Source organism: Ambystoma mexicanum, chromosome 12 (genome assembly GCF_040938575.1).
Source record: "Ambystoma mexicanum isolate Mex_15411 chromosome 12, UKY_AmexF1_1, whole genome shotgun sequence".
In the NCBI taxonomy this organism is placed as follows: domain Eukaryota; kingdom Metazoa; phylum Chordata; class Amphibia; order Caudata; family Ambystomatidae; genus Ambystoma; species Ambystoma mexicanum.
The window spans coordinates 54,278,388-54,296,311 of NC_090936.1; the positions used below are offsets into that span (position 1 = coordinate 54,278,388).

Sequence of the window (17,924 nt, forward strand, 5' to 3'; positions counted from 1 at the left end):
TTAGTATAGGCCCTTTTATTTTGACAAGACTTCACTCAGACTACCCTATTATTGTTTGATGGTCGAAGCTTACTTCCATCTTAGGTTTAGATTAGGCGTTTTCCAACCTACCTATACAGTTTAATAAACAACCTTGAACTGTGATCACTTGTGCCTGTCTTTATTGTTGACACCATGAGTTCTTTACAGAGCTTCTCACTGGCACCCCTTTAGGTGGCTTGTTGACAGCAAAATATCTACAGCGGTTTCTTTTGCAGGTGGATCCAGGCATTATCTTCTCCATGACAGACATCGTCTATTCCTCGACCAATATCGCATACTAAGGTTCGACACTAGTCTAGGCCTCTACAGTGTCTCTTTAGCCAACCCACCCTTTGAAGGGCCTGTCGGGGTGGCAACTACTCCCCCTGTGTGGCTGGTTGATGGCAGAATACCTGCAGCAGTCTCTCTCTTTCAGGTGTATTGAAACATCAACTCCTCCATGACCAAGGTCACAGACTAGGGACTGCCACTAGAGTAAGCTTATAATCTATAAAAGAATGCATTTGTTAGTATGCCAGCCATTAACAAATGTTAGTAAACGATGTGTGTGATTTTCATCATCCATGTTTCATATTATAATTTCTTATAAAATGTGATCAGTTGGTAACAGCAGTGGGGAAAGTGATATTGATACTCTGTAGTTTGGGGTCTTGTAATGCTTCCTATTTTCTTTGAGGTCCTTCGATCGAGAGTGGGCCTATGCTGCAGATGAGGATAGATGAAAGATGGGTGGAGGAGATAGTGGAATTTGGAGCGCAGTCAATTTAGAAAAAATATAGTGTCATACAGCTTGTTATTTATGATCAAGGCAAGTGTATTGTCCATGGGATCATGTGATGTGGGACATGTGGCGATGCCTTCCTCTTTGATACAGAACAAGTTGTGTTATTGATTTTAGGTGACGCCGTCTCTCCTTTCTGCTGAGAACAGCACATAGAGCGCTTTTTAAACCCCAGTGTGGTCTTGAAAATGTCTCCAAATGCTGTTTGTTATTCTGACCCCATGTTAAGGAATGTGTGGTGTCTTTGAACTGTTTATCATTCAGAATATGTGTTTCTAGTGGCTATGGGCCACCTGTAGCAGAACCTGTTTTGGGACCTGTTGGAACACTCCTGTGCAGTTTGTCCCTATATGCTCTTTTTTCATGGCTACTACTGAAAGGGATAGCCTGATGTGGCCTTTGTCATTGACCACCATAATCCACAAGAGACTAGAACAACATATGAACGCTTCCATTGTTCATCCAATGTGCTGTGGTGCAGGTGAACGGAAGGCACGTAACCCCTTTCCCACCCATTTGCAGAGTATGGTCGGAGGTTGGGTGTCTGTTGAGGGTGCGTGTTAGAATTTCATGAGTTAGGGTAATTGTATGCAGTGTGTACTAAAATCGAGAATAAGCAGGATGATGGTCACCAACCACCCAATAGTGCCCTCTAAAGCTGTGTGTGGACCTTCGGTTGGCATACAGATTAACCCCTTTATGACTTAAGGTTCTTTATTACTAGCATAAAAAGACAACCCCATGGCAAGGCTGCATTTATCCTCTTATCAAAGCATACCCACATTTACATCAGCCAGCTAAGATAAGTGGAAAAAAGTTATCTAAAGTGAAACACCAAAGGTCACTCATTTTACGGAAATGGCATCAAATTGGATTTGAATCCAAGCCATTGTGTTGCAAACTCTTCAGTTGGGACGCTTCACCACACCCCTTGTCTTTCCTGTATGCTTCGGTTTACGCATGCATATTAAATGACTGGTAATATGTTGTCGTAGTGCTCTCATTTTCATGAAATAGACTATCGCAAACACAAGAAGTAAAAGTGAATGGCCAAAGAACTAAGCATTTCCTGCAAATGGGTATCCTGGGATTACAAGAATAATTGGTAGTATATGTACAAACCTGCTCTTATTACTTTATTTACTTTCCTAACTTTACATACATAATTCTACTCCCTTCGTTCCCCGCTCGTTTGCAGATCAATGGGTGCACCTAAAATGGGGAAACTACTTGTCGCAGAGAGGGTTGAGTTATGAGTGTGTCCTTGGGCAGGGCATGGCATAGTGCGTATTTGGCTGAGTGATGTTTGGCCCTTACACTTTTGATAAGTGGATTATGCCTTCCTGGCAACACAAGACTCCGGATTTAAATCCTCACATGTGCAAAATCTGCATAATAAGCCACTGTACGCGTTTAGTCTCACTGCTGGACAAAGATGACTAAGCTGGGTTTCCTGTTAAGGCTAGAGGAATTCCATTTTTCTCACAGTATAGTGTTCCCAATTAAGTCTATGGTTGGTGTTTTGCTTGTGACCTAAATTGATTATAAAAATGTGCATGTAATAGAATGAAATGTATTTATCATTAGGACATAAATCGCTGAGCCAGAAGGGGTCTCCAGATGTTTCCTAGTAGAACTCCTATGATGCTTTACTATTGTCAATGCTGGTCAGAGTTGATGGAAGTTGTGGCGACAAAGATCCCTTTTTCATGTTTGTGACAGGCAAATTTAATGTATGTGTTGGTCTAAAAATTGTTTATTTTTTGTGAGTTTAAATGATCATTTAACCAACAACTTTTCATCGATAGTGAATTGCAGTTACAGACGGCCACATCTGTACACATTAAATGGCTAGTCAGATTTTTCCCTACTACTCCCATTTTCATTAAAGAGAACTGCAAACTAAGCATTTTCTTCAAATGGGATCTTGGGATGACAACAATTGAAGTGTATACACTTCCGGTCTAATGACTTCATCCCATCTTTGCATATACAATTCTATTCTTTTCTTCCCCACTCATTTGCAGATGAATGGCGGTAGCTATAACAGCTAAGTCCTACTCCCGACGTGCGACGCTTGTTTACGGATCTATGGGTGCGCCTAGAATGGGGAAATCACCTTTGGCGTAGAGGGTGGCTTTTGGAAGGTGTGTTTAGGTGGGAAGTGGCATAGGGTATATTTGGCTGAGCAAGGTTTGGCCACTACACTTTTCATCAAATGGATTACACCTTCCTGGCAACACAATACTCTAGCTTTAAATCATAAATCATCACAGGACTCACACATGTGCAAAATCTGAGTAATAATTCACCCTATCTGGTTCCTTTCAGTGCTGGACAAAATAAAATTACTTAAGCTGGGTTTCCTGTTGAAGTCAGGGAAGTGCAAATGTTCTCAGACTATACGTAGTTTGGCTTTTCAGTGATCTCATTTATGTCTACAGTAGGCGTGGTTTCTCTGACAAGGTTATTTTTGATTTGCTTGTGACCTCAGGAGATTGCATGTAGAATTTGAAATAAAATTATGATTTTGATGTAATCAGATGTCCCTATAACACGGGTCTGCAACATGCAAATCTCCAGATGTTTCTCGTTATAACTTCCATAATGCGTTACTATTGTCAATGCGGTTCAGGGTTCATGGAATTTGTGGCCCAGAAGATATGCAGAGCCAAAGCTTGCACTCCCTGACAGTCGCACCCAACATATTCAGCTCTCTTCTCTGAAAAAGGATACGTGTTCCTTATTAACAAAATCTACACAATAATACAAAATTGGATGGCTCTGAACAGCCTCTGCCTTAACGATGAGAAAACAGACTCATCGTGGGCTCCCAAACTAAAATAAAGCCCCTCCACTCAGATTACACATCTATTAATATTGATGGTACCACGATTCCAGTATTAAAACAGGTAAAAACCCTAGGAGTCTACTTAGATTCGAATTTAACCATGACGAAACATGTTAATGCTCTATCCTCATCTACCTCCTACACATCCAAACTAATCGCCCTAAGTCGCAAGTTCCTCACGCCCACAAATTGCATTACTCTAGCCAGGGCTCTGATATTATCCAAGTTGGACTACTGCAACATACTCCTACTAGGCACGTCTAATACCAACCTAGGCAAACTACAATTCATTCAAAACAAAGCATTACAAGCAGCCCTAGGAATAAAAAAGTCGGACCCTATCTCTAACATCAGGAGGGAGACCCATTGGTTACCCATTAAGGCCAGAATTAGCTTCATATCCCTGTGTGTCACTCATAAATGTCTCGCTAAGAAAGCACCCATCTATATCAATAACTCAAAAAGTAGAAAATAATTTAATAGAACACTCAGATCCAATAAAACATGTGCTCCTTATGGTCCCACGCTACAAAAGCTCTAGAGCAGGGGGAAGCAGCTTCCCAGTCATGGCCCCCAAACACTGGAACACCCTCCCGCTAAACATCAAACAAGAAGGGTCCTTCCATTGCTTCAAAAAAATACTAAAAACGTGGTCATTTAACCAATTTTAGCCTCCTGTTACCTAGGTGACTATAATCAGTCACCTTCAGCCCCAGACAGATGCCAATCTAACGTTGACCACTATGAGAATATGTAAATAAGTAAACTTGACCGATGTATCCTTGACAATGGTTTTTATTTTATTCAAATGTGTAATCTCCTGTATTATATATATGCATGTAACCGAATACTGTCAAACTATTATGAAGATGTCTAACTACGCCGTGATACCTCAGGGTCTGGGCGTATAACAAATGTAATAAATAAATTAACCCAATCCACTGCAACTGCTCCATAATATGACACATTAGCACCCTGGGAGGGGGTGCTCTCCAATTAGAATGCTCGGGACGCGGGCTGTATACTATAGTACAGGCCTGCATTCCGAGGACCATGGTTAGCCAGTGCCCCCTTCCCATTCCCCGCTCCCCCTCACCTTATCACCTGTGTAGTTTTCTACACAGGTGATAATGTTGCCTTTTTAAAGAAATGAAACGTACCAGCGCGGCCGGCGCTGCACATAGCTGGTGTCCTCTAAGTCCTTTTTCAATGTTGATGATGTTGTTGGGGCCCGTTAATTGGGCGGCGGGTCGTTACTTACTGGGTCGGCCCGCCACCTCGGGGCATATCGCCTCATTACTGTACATGTCAAAAGCCTTCAATTTTCACCCGTCCTTTGCCCATCTGAACATTTTCCTGCCCTGTAGTGGCTGGATTTTCCATGCATGGTAAAGCCCTTACTGAGGGAAAGCTCAAGCTTTCGCGGGAAAGTGGCGGTATGTCTGTGCAGCCAGATGTTGGGGGCTAGGTCTGTCAGGGCCCCGTCCACATCCTCACCAGGTGGGCTTGTTGCTGGGCAAATGCAGTGGCCAGAATTGGACAGCTCCTGCCAAGTCTGAATGGCGCATATCCTTGTCATTGTTGGGCTGGGGGAAACGCCAGTCCGGATTCTGGATCATAAGGGGACTCTTGCAGCCATCCCTCAGATAATCATTAGACCCAACACTCCTACAAAGAAAAGCAGCCCACTGAAAACCTGGAACTCGTTGTTGAAGATCTCCAGCAGCCCAACTTTTTTAATTTGCCTGGTGATGCCCTATCTCTCTGCAGATCCCAAGGAGACCTTTCATTGGTGCTTCAACCCCTAGGCTGGTTGGAACAACCAGTCCCGTCCTTGGCTCGAAGACCCAGCCGCTGAAAGCTCTCAGAAAGCTCTCGGAACAGTCCGGGAACCATCCTGTGTGCAAGCCAGTCGTCTTCCTGCATCGTTTGTGCAATGTTTGCCCTGAATGGGCATGTTCTGGCCTGGTATCCTACCCTGGGGTCTCCGTTAACATGCATAGTTTGTCAAAAGGTCTGTTAAAGACTTTCCACTAACTTCTATTGACTTTACTAACACTTGCAACTACTTAATTGCACTTCCTAAAATAGACTATTAGCCTCTTGAAAATACTTTTATTGGGACCCGTGGCTCCAAGGGCATTAGGCCCCGCTTTTCTAGCTAGGAAAGGACCTTTTTAAGGTTACTACCTTATTTATAAGGTTTTGTATGGTATTTATCAGCTCCCTTCTTCTAAACCTATTAGTTCTCATAGTATAAACTACTTATTATGGTTTAAGGTATTTCTTCGCTTGTTTTGCTGCACCAACAGTATTTTGGAACACATCTAACTATTGAAAAGTGAAGTGTTAGTGCTCTTAACAGAGCACACCCAGGCGAATGTGTATATAATAGTGGTGACTGATTGAGTGTGTTACTTGTGGTATTTGACTGATAAGAGTTGTCTAAAGGCCTAAATAAATATCTTTATTTTTGTGCATTTTGCCAAACGTTCATTATTAAGAGTGCACTGTGTGGACTTAACTGAACCCTTCGCCAATCTCACTCTCCTAAATTGAAGCCTTGATGTTCAATCACACTACTAGTTTTTCTGGACATACGTGTTTGTCCATGTTCATCAGAATATATCCACAGGGCCGATTCTGAAAAACCATTTTAACAGTTGGCATCCCTTGACCCAAGCCAATAATAAGATGTGTGTTTTCGTCTGTGTATTTTTTGGTAAGATACGAAAGCAATACTAGCCTGTGATCTATATGCAAAACCATTATATGCAACATAATGCGTACCAAAGAAAGGCACTGAATGACAAATAAATAGGCCTCTCCTAAGATTCTAATTGAATACTTTCGGTGCTGAAGGAAAGAGTGTGCACAGAGGCGTGCTCAAGCATGCATCATTAGTTTTGACTACAAGAATAATGAACCATGGGTTGAATTGTCACACCTAAAGCAAGGTATTGCCACGCACATGCATGTATTCATGAAATATCACAAACAGATTTGCAAAAAGAACATTTTCTTCTCGAATTCTATTTTATGGAAGGGAGGAATCAGAGAGATTCTACTGAAGATGAGCAAATCCTATGAATATGTGATTGATCTGATTAACTAAATCACTTCAAAAGTGGGAATGTCCACTTACCCACTGGCTTCCTTCACTAGTTCTGTATTACGCTTCATTTCCTGATCCAGTCTCGTCTCCAGGGATCGTTTCAGGTCGAGCACCTTTTTCACCTTTTTTCGCTCACTTTCAATCTTTAAATATGAAAGAAAAAAGTTCCACAAAAATCAGGCAAAACTTCATGCAGTGATAAAAAGAAGGGTAAAGCAACCATCGCCCATTCACAACTATAAAGGCACCATTTTATCCCAGGTATAATTGACTTCAGAGCCAGAAAGTAAAATTCTGTTCTGGAATCCACACAAATATTATTTAAAACTGAGAAACTGCACCCAGCTCCCTCATCAAGCACAAAGCTTTGTCAGTTGTCACGGATTCTATTTAAGAGTCCACTATGGAATACGTTACTTTCCTTCTTGTTGTCAATGTATTTTTATTGGCATTTAAGAAATAATCATTTTCACCCCTCTTGGCCCCCGCCCGTCCTCACCCCAACAGAAGCAAGAGTTGTGTTCCATTTTACCATTATGGAAGATTGCAGGATACATTATATTACATAATGTTAAATAATTTCAGATTGTGTGGGCACCATTGACGTACATAGTCTCCTCTGAGGAAGTCCAGAACCATTGACCAATCATATTGAAATCTCCTCATTTTCCCTTGTATGTAATACGTCATCGATTCCATTGACATAAAGCCCCACAATTTAAACAACCAATCCCTTAACATTGGCGATTATTTCTGTTAACAACTTTTCCCAATAACCAACCATGCCGCTATAATCATCAACATTACAGCTTTGCTATGTGCCCTAGAAGGCATGGCGACCCCAGGATCAAATAACCCACACATCCATTCGTTCTGAGTCAATGTTATGTCCAAAGTTACTATTCACTTTATCCAGGCGGTAACCTGTTCCCAAAATTCCTCACTTACCGGACACTCCCACCATATGTGTTTCCCATCACCTTTCATGCCACAATCCCTGCAACACTGATCCGTACTTGTCGGGTATATTTTATAAAACTGCTCCGGAGATAAGTGCCATTGGATCATGATTTTATACCAAGCTTCTCTAACCTGGATGGATCTAGTCAGTTTAGGGATATTTGCCCATGAAAGTACGCAATGATTCCTTGGTATATCAATCACCAATGTCTTTTCCCATCTATGCATATATCCCCAAATTTGATCCATGTCCTCCCTCAGTAAAATCGAGTACAATTTTGACACAAATTATTTGTTACTGGTGTGTGTGGTAATACATTTTTCAAACATAGTAAAATCTCTCCCCGCTATTCAACCCCCCACTCCTCCGAGCTGGCTATCCGATGTCGCAGTTGGTAATATTCCATTCTATCCGTTTCCAAAAGTCCAAGACCTGCTTACATTCCGTAAAGGTTAGGATGTCGGGCCCCTGAATCTTACCCCGCTACCGCCCTATCCATCCTAACCCATGGCTTTGATAGATCCCCCGTTAGCCATTCCTTCAGCACCCTAAGCTGTGCGGCCTCAATTATTGTATAAAGTTGGGGAGTCCCAGCCCTCCATTATATGCCTGAATGCTACCCTCAGAGTTTTATTATACCAAATAAACCTTGTGACTATTTTATCTAGTGTTATGAAAAACAGATGCAGGATTGGTATTGGGAGAGCCTGAAAAGAATATAGCACCCTCTGGAGTATCACCATTTTATAGTGGCCTCCCTCCCCATCGATGATATTCGCAGTGGATCAATTTCCCCAAGTCTGCTTTCACCTGTTTGAGAAGTCTTGGGTAATTGCTTTCATGCATATGCATTGAACCTTTAGCCATATTAACCCCTAAATATCTTATACTGTCCTTAGCCAACGCAAACAGAGAATATGAACCCTTTATGTGCCATGGGTATTTCCCCCCAGTGCCAGGGCCTTTTTTGGTGATTTCGGTATGTGGCCATTCAATGCCTAGTAACTTTTTTGTTACATGCGCTATCTCGGCCAAATTTGGCTCCTTTTTTCCCCACATGTAGGCGGTCGTAACGCCACCCAGGAATCCTAGTTGCTGTAGGGGGGTGAGAGAAAATAAGCAAAAAGGGCAAAAATGTTGGGTTTTTTCAAAAAATGCCAATAAAATGATGTACAAAGAAGCCTGTGGTTTTTTCCTTGTAAGAGCTAGGAACGAATAGTTTGCTGTGCTGAGTTCCCCACATTCCTGGCTTTCAAGAACAGGTTGAGTGGAAACGAAAAAAAAATATTTTGATGTGGTTATCAACTGTTTTGTGAGAGGTAGGCAATTTTGGCCATTTTTGCCAATTGGACATGCATGGACGGAATGGAAGAAAAGGGTAGTAAAGCCGAATTGGAGGACAGATAGGCATATATTTCTGAAAAGTAGACAAAATTCCAAGTTTAGGAAGGGGTGATTTGCGTAGGTCAGGCAACAACTAGGTAGGGGCAAATGCCATAGATTGGGGGAAAAGCGGGAAAATGACCGAAAAAAAAGGTATGTGTCAGACATGGTGGGCTTGGTACGGCAATGAATTCTATGAATTTTGGGGAAAGCAATGCTCCGCTACATTCCCCCGACTCTTGCAGTTAGGAAAGCACACATTTTTTGTAGTGTTTTACAAAACGAGCAATACCACAAACCAAACACTGAGCCATGGTACACAGGAGTTTTATGCTCACGACCTGAACAGACGCACTTAGCATGTGTAAATCAGGAAAACCAATGTGGTGAGGAACGGCAAGCATCCATTTTTTGAAAGAGCACAGGCAGACCTTTTCAAGGGTAGGTGACTTGTCCAGGTTACAAAAGTGTATGGTGCCTAAAGCAGCGACTATTTGTAGGTCCCATTTGTGAAATGAAAGGGTTGTGTGACAAAGGGCACCAGCAAATGGGTCAAAACGTTATGAAAACCACACAAACACAACAAATGTTATACCTTCCTGCGTTCCCACAGGTGTCCCGATGAAAACGGTACCTCACATGTGTGAATTTGACACTTTCTCCAGACAAGCACAACATACCGATATGGGCCTCGGGTGTCCAAGCCACCAAGGAAAACAGGGAACCCCATGCATTTCCGAAAAGAGGACACCCGTGGGAATCCGCAGAGGTATTATTTGCGCAAATCGGCCCAGAATTTATTACCCAGTAGCCCCGGCAAAGTCCGAAATGTGCGGAAAAAATCCACATTTTTCATTTTGTCGGGGGTTCTGGGTAAAACATTCTGGTCCGTTTCGCGCAAGTTGGACCTCTGTGGATTCCTACTGGTGCCCTCTTTTCTGAAATGCATGGGGTTCCCAGTTTTCCTTGGTGGCTTGGACACCCTATGCCCAAATCTTTAGGTTATCTCCCCAAACCCTTTTGTGGTTACCAGTGGGTTAGCCGTTTCCCTTTGCGGCTAGATTGGTGAACCCACACATGTGAGGTACCGTTTTCGTTGGGACACCTGTGGCAACGCGGGAAGGTATGACATCTGTTGTTGGCGGCGTGTTTCGGTGGTTGAGCAGAGTGAAATGTCTTGAAATTGTGTTTTTTACCACCAAATTTGGAATTTGCCAGAGGTTCTGGGTAGTAGATTCTGGGCCGCTTCCCGCAAGTCAGACCTCTGTGCATTCCCACGGGTGTCCTCTTTTGGGAAATGCATGGGGTTCCCCGTTTTCCTTGCTGGCTTCGACACCCTAGGCCCACATCTGTAGGTTGCCCATATTAAGTAATTTTCTAATGTAATGGGGGGTGACCCTCTACCCCCCCCACACCAAATGCAGGGGGGCATCTCATTCAGCTCTTCCTGGGGCAGATAAGAGGGGGACATCTCATGCAGCCCTCCCTGGGGTCAGAGGCCCCTTCCTAGGAGCAGATATCTGCCCCCAGGGAGGGCTACAAAGGGTGCCCCCATTTCCCCTTGGGGTGAGGGGGAGAGGGCCACCCCCCTTTTCTGTAAAATATATCCCTGGTGGCTAGTGGCCCCCCCAATCCCACCCAACATTCCCTTTCGTTAGTTTCATTTTTTTGTTTTGCCCCCTTCCATGGGGGCAGATGATCAGCCATCTGCCCCCAGGGGGGCCTAACCTGCAGGCCCCATCCTTTGGGGGGCCTGCACACTAATTCCTTGTGCCCCCCCCAATTGGATGGGGGGGCACCTCATGTACTCCTGCCTGGGGGCATAAATCTGCCCCCATGGAGGGCTACAAGGGGTGCCCCACCTTTCCACTTGGTGTGGGAGGGGGAGGGCCACCACCATTTCATGGGGGCAAAACAAATCCCAGGACCCCCCCACCACCACCCCATCCCCGTTCTATTTATTATTTTTTATTTATTTTATTTTTGCCCCCCTTCCCTGGGGGCAGATGATCAGCCATCTGCCCCCAGGGTTGTGCACATATGTGCCCCCATGCTTTGGGAGCAGGGGGGAGAGGGCTGCTTACTTGAAGCAGCTCCCCTCCACCCACGTCACAAACAAATCCATGGTGGTCCAGTGGGTTGCTGTCTGCGCTGATCCGTGACCAGCAATGCCTCGTGTAGATAGTGTCCGTGGAAAGGGGAGAACCTCCCCTTTCCAAGAACACCACTTTTTCCTATATCCCTGGTGGTCTAGTGGGCCCCAGAGCCCCAAACCCCCTCCCACCTCCCCCAATCCCTCGATGTTCTTTTTTTTCTTTTTTTTAATTTCACCCCTGGGGGCAGGGATCATCTGCCCCCAGGGGTCTCCAGCGCTGTGGCCCCATGCTTTGGGGCCACGGGCGGAAGGGGGCCGCTTACCTAGTAAGCAGCGCCCCCTCCCCCCGCATCACAAACTGATCTCTATTGATCCAGTGACATTGCTGCTCACGGATCGGGTGCCACACAATGCGTATCGTTGGAAAGGGGAGAATCTCCCCTTTCCAATGACACCCGCCTCGATCTCCGGCTTCAAATACAGCCGGAGATCAACGCGGAGAAAGAAGGGCTCTTACCTTCTTTCTTCACTGCAGCATCCGAAAACGGCTGCTGCAGTGATTTTACTTTCAGTTTCAAGGCGACGTGCTTTACGCAAGCTGACGTGAAACTAAAGGTAATCCAGCCCGCTGGCAGTGAGGGGGGACCTCCCCCTCACATAGCCCGGGGGTTGGATTACTGGTTTGTGTGATCCCTGCTTTGCAGGGATCACACAAAACAAGGTGCCAAAAAGGACGAGCTATCTCGTCCTTGGCACTGCGTATGCAATTCCAATGACGAGATATCTCGTCCTTGGCACTTAAGGGGTTAAGGTAATGTGTCCTTTTCTATCTGCGAGAGTCCCAAAGGCAACAACTCCGATTTCCCCATATTAACCTTGAGACCGCCACCAATTCTATTTCTGCCAGTTCCGATGTCAACGACGGCATGGATGTCTTAGGGTGTAGTAAGGTCCGCAGCATATCGTCATCGAAGGTGGCAACTTAATGTACCTCTCCCCTAAACCGGATTCCATTTATTTCCACCTTCTGCCTAAGTTTAACCAAAAGGGGCTCTAAATATATTGCGTAGAGCAGTGGCGACAAAGGGCATCCCTGCCTTGTTCCTCGTCCTATTTCTAGTCTACGGGATATTTCTTTGTTAATTGAAAGGCACATTATGGGAGCCTAGTAATTTGACTCTACCATCTGAATAAATTTGGTCCCCATGCCCATATGTTTCATTGTAGCAAACAGAAATTGGTACGCAACCTAATGATGAGGAATGATATTGGTAGCAGAAAGAGAGAACCTCAACAGACAAGATTGTGGGTTTTACCCCCCAGTATCAGGACATCACCCTTGTGGAAACTGTGTGATGTGTACCCAGACTAGAAAAACCATGTCAGCCAACTCAGGGCTAGAAAAAGAATGGAATATCACAGACCACACCAATTGTTATACCGAAAATAAGATTTATTTGATTAGGTGCCAGTACATGTACGTCGGCAAGACGAGCAGAAAATGTAAAACAAGGAGGATCAAACACAGAAGTTGCATTAAGAATAGAGTGGAACAGGCACCTTTGGTAAAACATTTCTTGGAGGAAAAAGCATACCTGTAATGACTTCAATTGGACGATTCTCAAACATATTAAAGGAGAGTCACAAGATCAGGTTAATAGGAAATTATTCAACTTGGAACAGAAACATATTTTCTTGACCAAAAGTCATTCATGGTTTGAACGAGAATGTGGAATGGCACAATGCCTGAAGGTTTCTTCTGTGTTCGATCACCCTGTGTTGGATCAGCCTGTTTTAGACAAATGTGTGATTGATTAAGAATGCATACACTGCATAGGTTGGATTAACCCAAGACCATTGAACAGCTCATCCCTGTGTAGGTTTTGGAGATGCCTCGCTGCATCTATACAATGACTTATTCATGAGGGGATAATCAAAGAACAGAGCGGTCTACATTTTGGTATGAAGGATCATTGGAAATTATATGAAATATATACCGATCCATGCTTTTCCCACTGACATTTGTTGATAAAGTCCTAAAATGTATCCTCTGAACAATATTAGACCCTAACTGACATTATTGTGGTATTATGAGTGTATAATATTTGCAGTATACTCTACAGTTATGTTTTTTGGTATTTAGGCATGTGTGAAAATCATATAAAATACCTTTGGAGTATTGGCATTGGATTTATTGCCTGGTTTCTACCTGCATTATTTCTGGCGCAATGATATGAAATATGGACCGATTCATGATTTCTTCAATGTTCGTTTGACTTTTATTGACGAAGTACTGAAGTGTATCCTCAGAATACTATTAGACCCTAACTGATAACTTTGAAGTGTGCCAGGCGTGTTATGTACATGTTTTGATACCTAAACATGTGAATATCAGAAAAATACAGTACTGGCATTATATTTTGTGTCTGGGTTCAAACTGCATTGGCTATGAGGAGATTTCTAAAGTATAGAAACTGCAAGTACCAGCATTCCCGTGGTAAAAGACGTATTACAGCGATGTGATGACGGCATGAAGTTACACGTCATGACGTCACATGACACATATATAAAGTGGCCATTTTGTGAATATGACCGCGATATATGAAAATGGTTTGGTGGTACCTGCTGGATAAATACATGAGATTGGAATAGGTGAGTGTGAGAATTGCAATTTTTTATATTGCATGTTTATTAACTCCTGAGATAAACCATGAGTAGCACCTAAAGTAGATACCCAATTTTCTCCTAGATCTTGTTGAAAGAGAATATACCCGATGGATAAACACATGAGAGTTGAATAGGTGAGTGCGAGAATTGCATTATTTTATATTGAATGCTTAGAAACTCCTGAGATAAACTATGATTAGCATCTAATGTAGATACTTGTTTTCTCTTAGCTCTTGTTGAAAGAGAATATTGGAGGAATAGACACTCCATATTTTCTGACCTGATCTTAAAAGCTAACAGCTGCTTACAAGTGAGTGATTGTGGAGACATGTATTTATTCCATATACTTACGGAATATATTAACGCTCATATAACAACAAGGAACCCTTTAAGTAATTTGTCCCATTTTCCATGTTTTTCCAGTTTTGATCGTGATTGATAATTAGAACAGCTTTGGCTACATCATCTGTGGTAAAATCTGACTAGAGGGAAGACCTAACTGGTTTTCCTAGGTAAGAGTTTTTTTTAGAAAGTAAAGGGCGCTTTGCAATCGAGATACAAATGATTGGTTTACTGTTAGGCTGAATGTAGTCTTCCGTTAACTTCTAGAATAGAATAAGAGGAAGCAGGTTGATCATCCCAAAGAAAAAGGAAATCACCTTCAACAACCACTTGAGGTTGACCAGAGGCTGTGGGGACAATTGCCCTAGCAGCCGATAAGGTATGTAATTCATAGCATACCTGAACGAACCCCTTTGGAGGTCAGGGTTTTGTAAAGATCGATTTAAAAAGATCTAGATCTAGTATTCATCACTAAATAAAGTCTTTTAATTAACAGGGTCCCGCACAATAAACCTTCTGAAGAAAGGATTTGAAAATAGTGAAGAGTTTAATACAACAGACTCAAGACAACGTTTCATCCCTGATGAATGCCCTACATTTATATGTGTATATTGGACAGAAACGTATGATTGTTAAAAATTATGTTCATTAATAAAATGTGGATTATTATAAATGTATGTGAACAAGATGCAAGTTGCATAATTGTTTCTGGTTACTGATTTATATAGACACTTTTACCCGCATCTTCTTTTAGTAGAACATAAGCAAACAGAAAAGGCCACTCCACCCGATCAAACACCTTTTCTGCGTCTAAAGACACCAGCACCGCCAGGATCCGCTTTGTATTAACCTTCTCTATCAAGTGGATGACACGCTTTGTGTTATCCCATGTATGTCTCCACCTGATGAACCCAGATTGGTCCGTATTAATTAAATCTGCAAGGAGAGGCGCTAATCTCGCAGCCAACCCCCCCTGTGTACACTTTTGTGTCTATATTTTTCAACGCTATAGGTCTGTACGACCTACATTTGGTTAGATCTTTACCCGGTTTCCTAAATACCACCACTTTCGTCTCTGTCATAGTTGCCGTTACTCCCTCTTAGCGGCAATCAAATTAAATTACCCTACACATCTTGGGGTCAATTGGGCTTGCATACTTCTTATAAAAAAGATGCTGGAAATCCGTCCGGCATGGGCGCTTCATTGATGGCCAATGCCCCGATAACTGCCTCCACCTCATCCTCCCTTATGTCCCCTTCCAGACAATCTCTAGCTATAGACGTTATTTTCAGCATTGATATATCAGATTAAGTATTGTTCTACCGCCCAGGGGACCGGCCGCCCTGAGGTGTACAATGTTTCATAAAATTTGGCAAATGCCACTAAAATAGTCTCCAAATCCGTGGCTATTGATCCATCAGGTTGTGCAATTTGCTGGACCATTCTAGCCGCCTCTTCAGACCTTCAGCTGTCATGCTAGCAACTTGCCTGCTTTGTTAGCCGAATGTAATTTTTCTGCTTAGATGCTAGTAATGATCTCTGCTCTACGGGTGCGCAACAATTCCAATCATCTCTGGAGTTCCTTTTGCCTCTTGTGTAATATTTTCGATCAGCGTTTGACTATAGCTTACTAGGTATCCCTTAACTGGGTCTCTAAGTCCTTCTCCATTGCTATTCTCTATTTTTCCCTCTGAGCTTTCAACGCAATGAGTTCCCCACGCATCACTGCCTTATGTGTACCCCTTCTCATCCCCCTACTGGTCCGCCATACATCTCGTAAGGTCAGGTTATCAAAGCTTTCCTTCAATGCCCGTTATGGAGGTGATGATCCCTTCCACGCCCCCATACTTCTATCCTTCTTGGGATCCCAGGCCAAATAACAATCGCCCAAGAGTAAAATCTCACCCTCTGCAAACCCCTCCAGTTTCTCTGCCACCTTCTACAAAAAGCTATCCTGTCCTGAATTGGGTGCATAGACTGTTGCCATGGTAATTTGTTCATATTTCAATTGCAAAGTTACAAAAAGATTCCTGTTATCCACATCCTCCTGAACCCTTACCACTTTTGCCCCAGGCCGCCTTCTTCTGTTTCGCCACAAGACATGCAAGTCCCCCATGCTGATTTATCAGATGTGCTTCTGTTGAACACTGATCTGACCCTTTTCGTGAATGGCTCATGCCTTTGTGTCGCAGAAACGGGGGAATTGGTCTCTGATTATTCTGTATGTACCCTTCATGCCATCCTAGAAGCATATTGATTACCCATGGCAAAATCAGCACAGGTCGCTTAACTCGTAGCTCTCATCCATGCCTGTGGCTTGGCTTGGGATAGTTCAGACACAATCTATACAAACTCTCAGTGTAGGGCATGACTTCGGAGTCCTCTGGAGGCAGCGTTTGTATTTAACATGCACAGGCATGCCAATATTGAATGGGAAAATATGTCTCAGCCTTTTATAAGGCATCATTTCCCACAGCTGTAGCTATTGTTAAATGTAAAGGACATGATCCCTCTTAGTCATTCACAGCCCACTAGCAGATGGTGCAGCTCAGTCAGCGACCTTAAACGGGCCCCTGGTTCCTAATGGTATCTTGTTTGTGTTGCAATCCCACAGTCACCAATAGCCTCCCTTTCCAGCCTGGCCATCCTCCAAGACCAAGCTCCTGAAGCTGAAAATGTTACCTGCTTCATTGCAAAGGTGACGTCATTGTAAGTTGGGAATAGATTCCCTGTGGTGTTCCCCCAGACAGCCGTCTGGTGGTAACCAAGGTACTCAAACCCTACCTGGTCTGTGAAGCTCATGGGTTAGCCCATTCAGGTAAAAATGCTAGGATAACCTTACTAAATCGAGATTGGATGGCCCCTGGTTTAGCCCCTATGGTTCAAGGTTATTGTGAGAATGGTGTTACTTATTTAACACACAATGTTGGGAGAACAGTAACTGTGAGAAGCCTGAGGGTATTCTCCCAAGTATATCCCAGGAAATGCCTATTCAGGTGGCCAGGGATGAACCTGTCCTCTCAGATCCCAACCCTAAGGGTATACAAGTGAGGGAGGATCACCTGGGTAGGGGTACCCAGGGTTATGCTCAGGGGAATACCCAAAGGGAGACACTGTATTATACCGAGGAAGAAGGTGAGGGGGACGAAGTCCCCGAGTTTCTTTTTGGTTATTCCACTTCTACCTCCCTCCCTTCCACCCAAAGAATCACCCCTACACCTCTGGTAAAACCACTAGGAGCCCAAATCCTGTTACACTCGGAAACTACCTCTCCCAGAATCCCGGTTTTCCTATGTCCTACCCAAATATTCCCAGTCATTCTCCTTTCTGTCCCTCTAATTACTATCTCCTGCACTCCCATAAAACACTACCAATCCTACAATAATCCCGGTCATTTTCGTTTGTTTCACAAACCCTGTGGAAGACTGCAGACTAACCCTAGAGCTGTTTACCTAACATGTCCCGACACAAGGTACAGGCAGAGTCAGGCAATTAACCCAAATCTCACACACACGCGATAGCCCTTTCCCTTCCCCACAGGGATAAAAGGTGGAGCACAAGAGCACAATACAAGCAAAGCAGGGCGCGTGACGTGAGAGCTAACTCAGCACAGAGTTCAAGACAAGGAGAAAGGCAGCGCAAACCAAGGGGGAGACAAGGAGAGAAGCGATCGTGCCCTTTCCGAC

At 43.6% G+C, this 17,924-nt stretch overlaps 1 protein-coding gene across 5 annotated transcripts in view; it reads right to left on the minus strand.

Moving 5' to 3' along the window:
• Positions 1 to 17,924, minus strand: part of ANKRD26 (ankyrin repeat domain containing 26) — a 915,250-nt gene that overhangs the window by 156,721 nt on the left and 740,605 nt on the right. For all 5 annotated transcript variants that reach the window (XM_069627947.1, XM_069627948.1, XM_069627949.1 and 2 more), the window contains one exon: positions 6,820 to 6,932. In XM_069627947.1, coding sequence (XP_069484048.1) covers positions 6,820 to 6,932 — 113 coding nt within the window. The remainder of the gene's footprint in view (positions 1 to 6,819; positions 6,933 to 17,924) is intronic.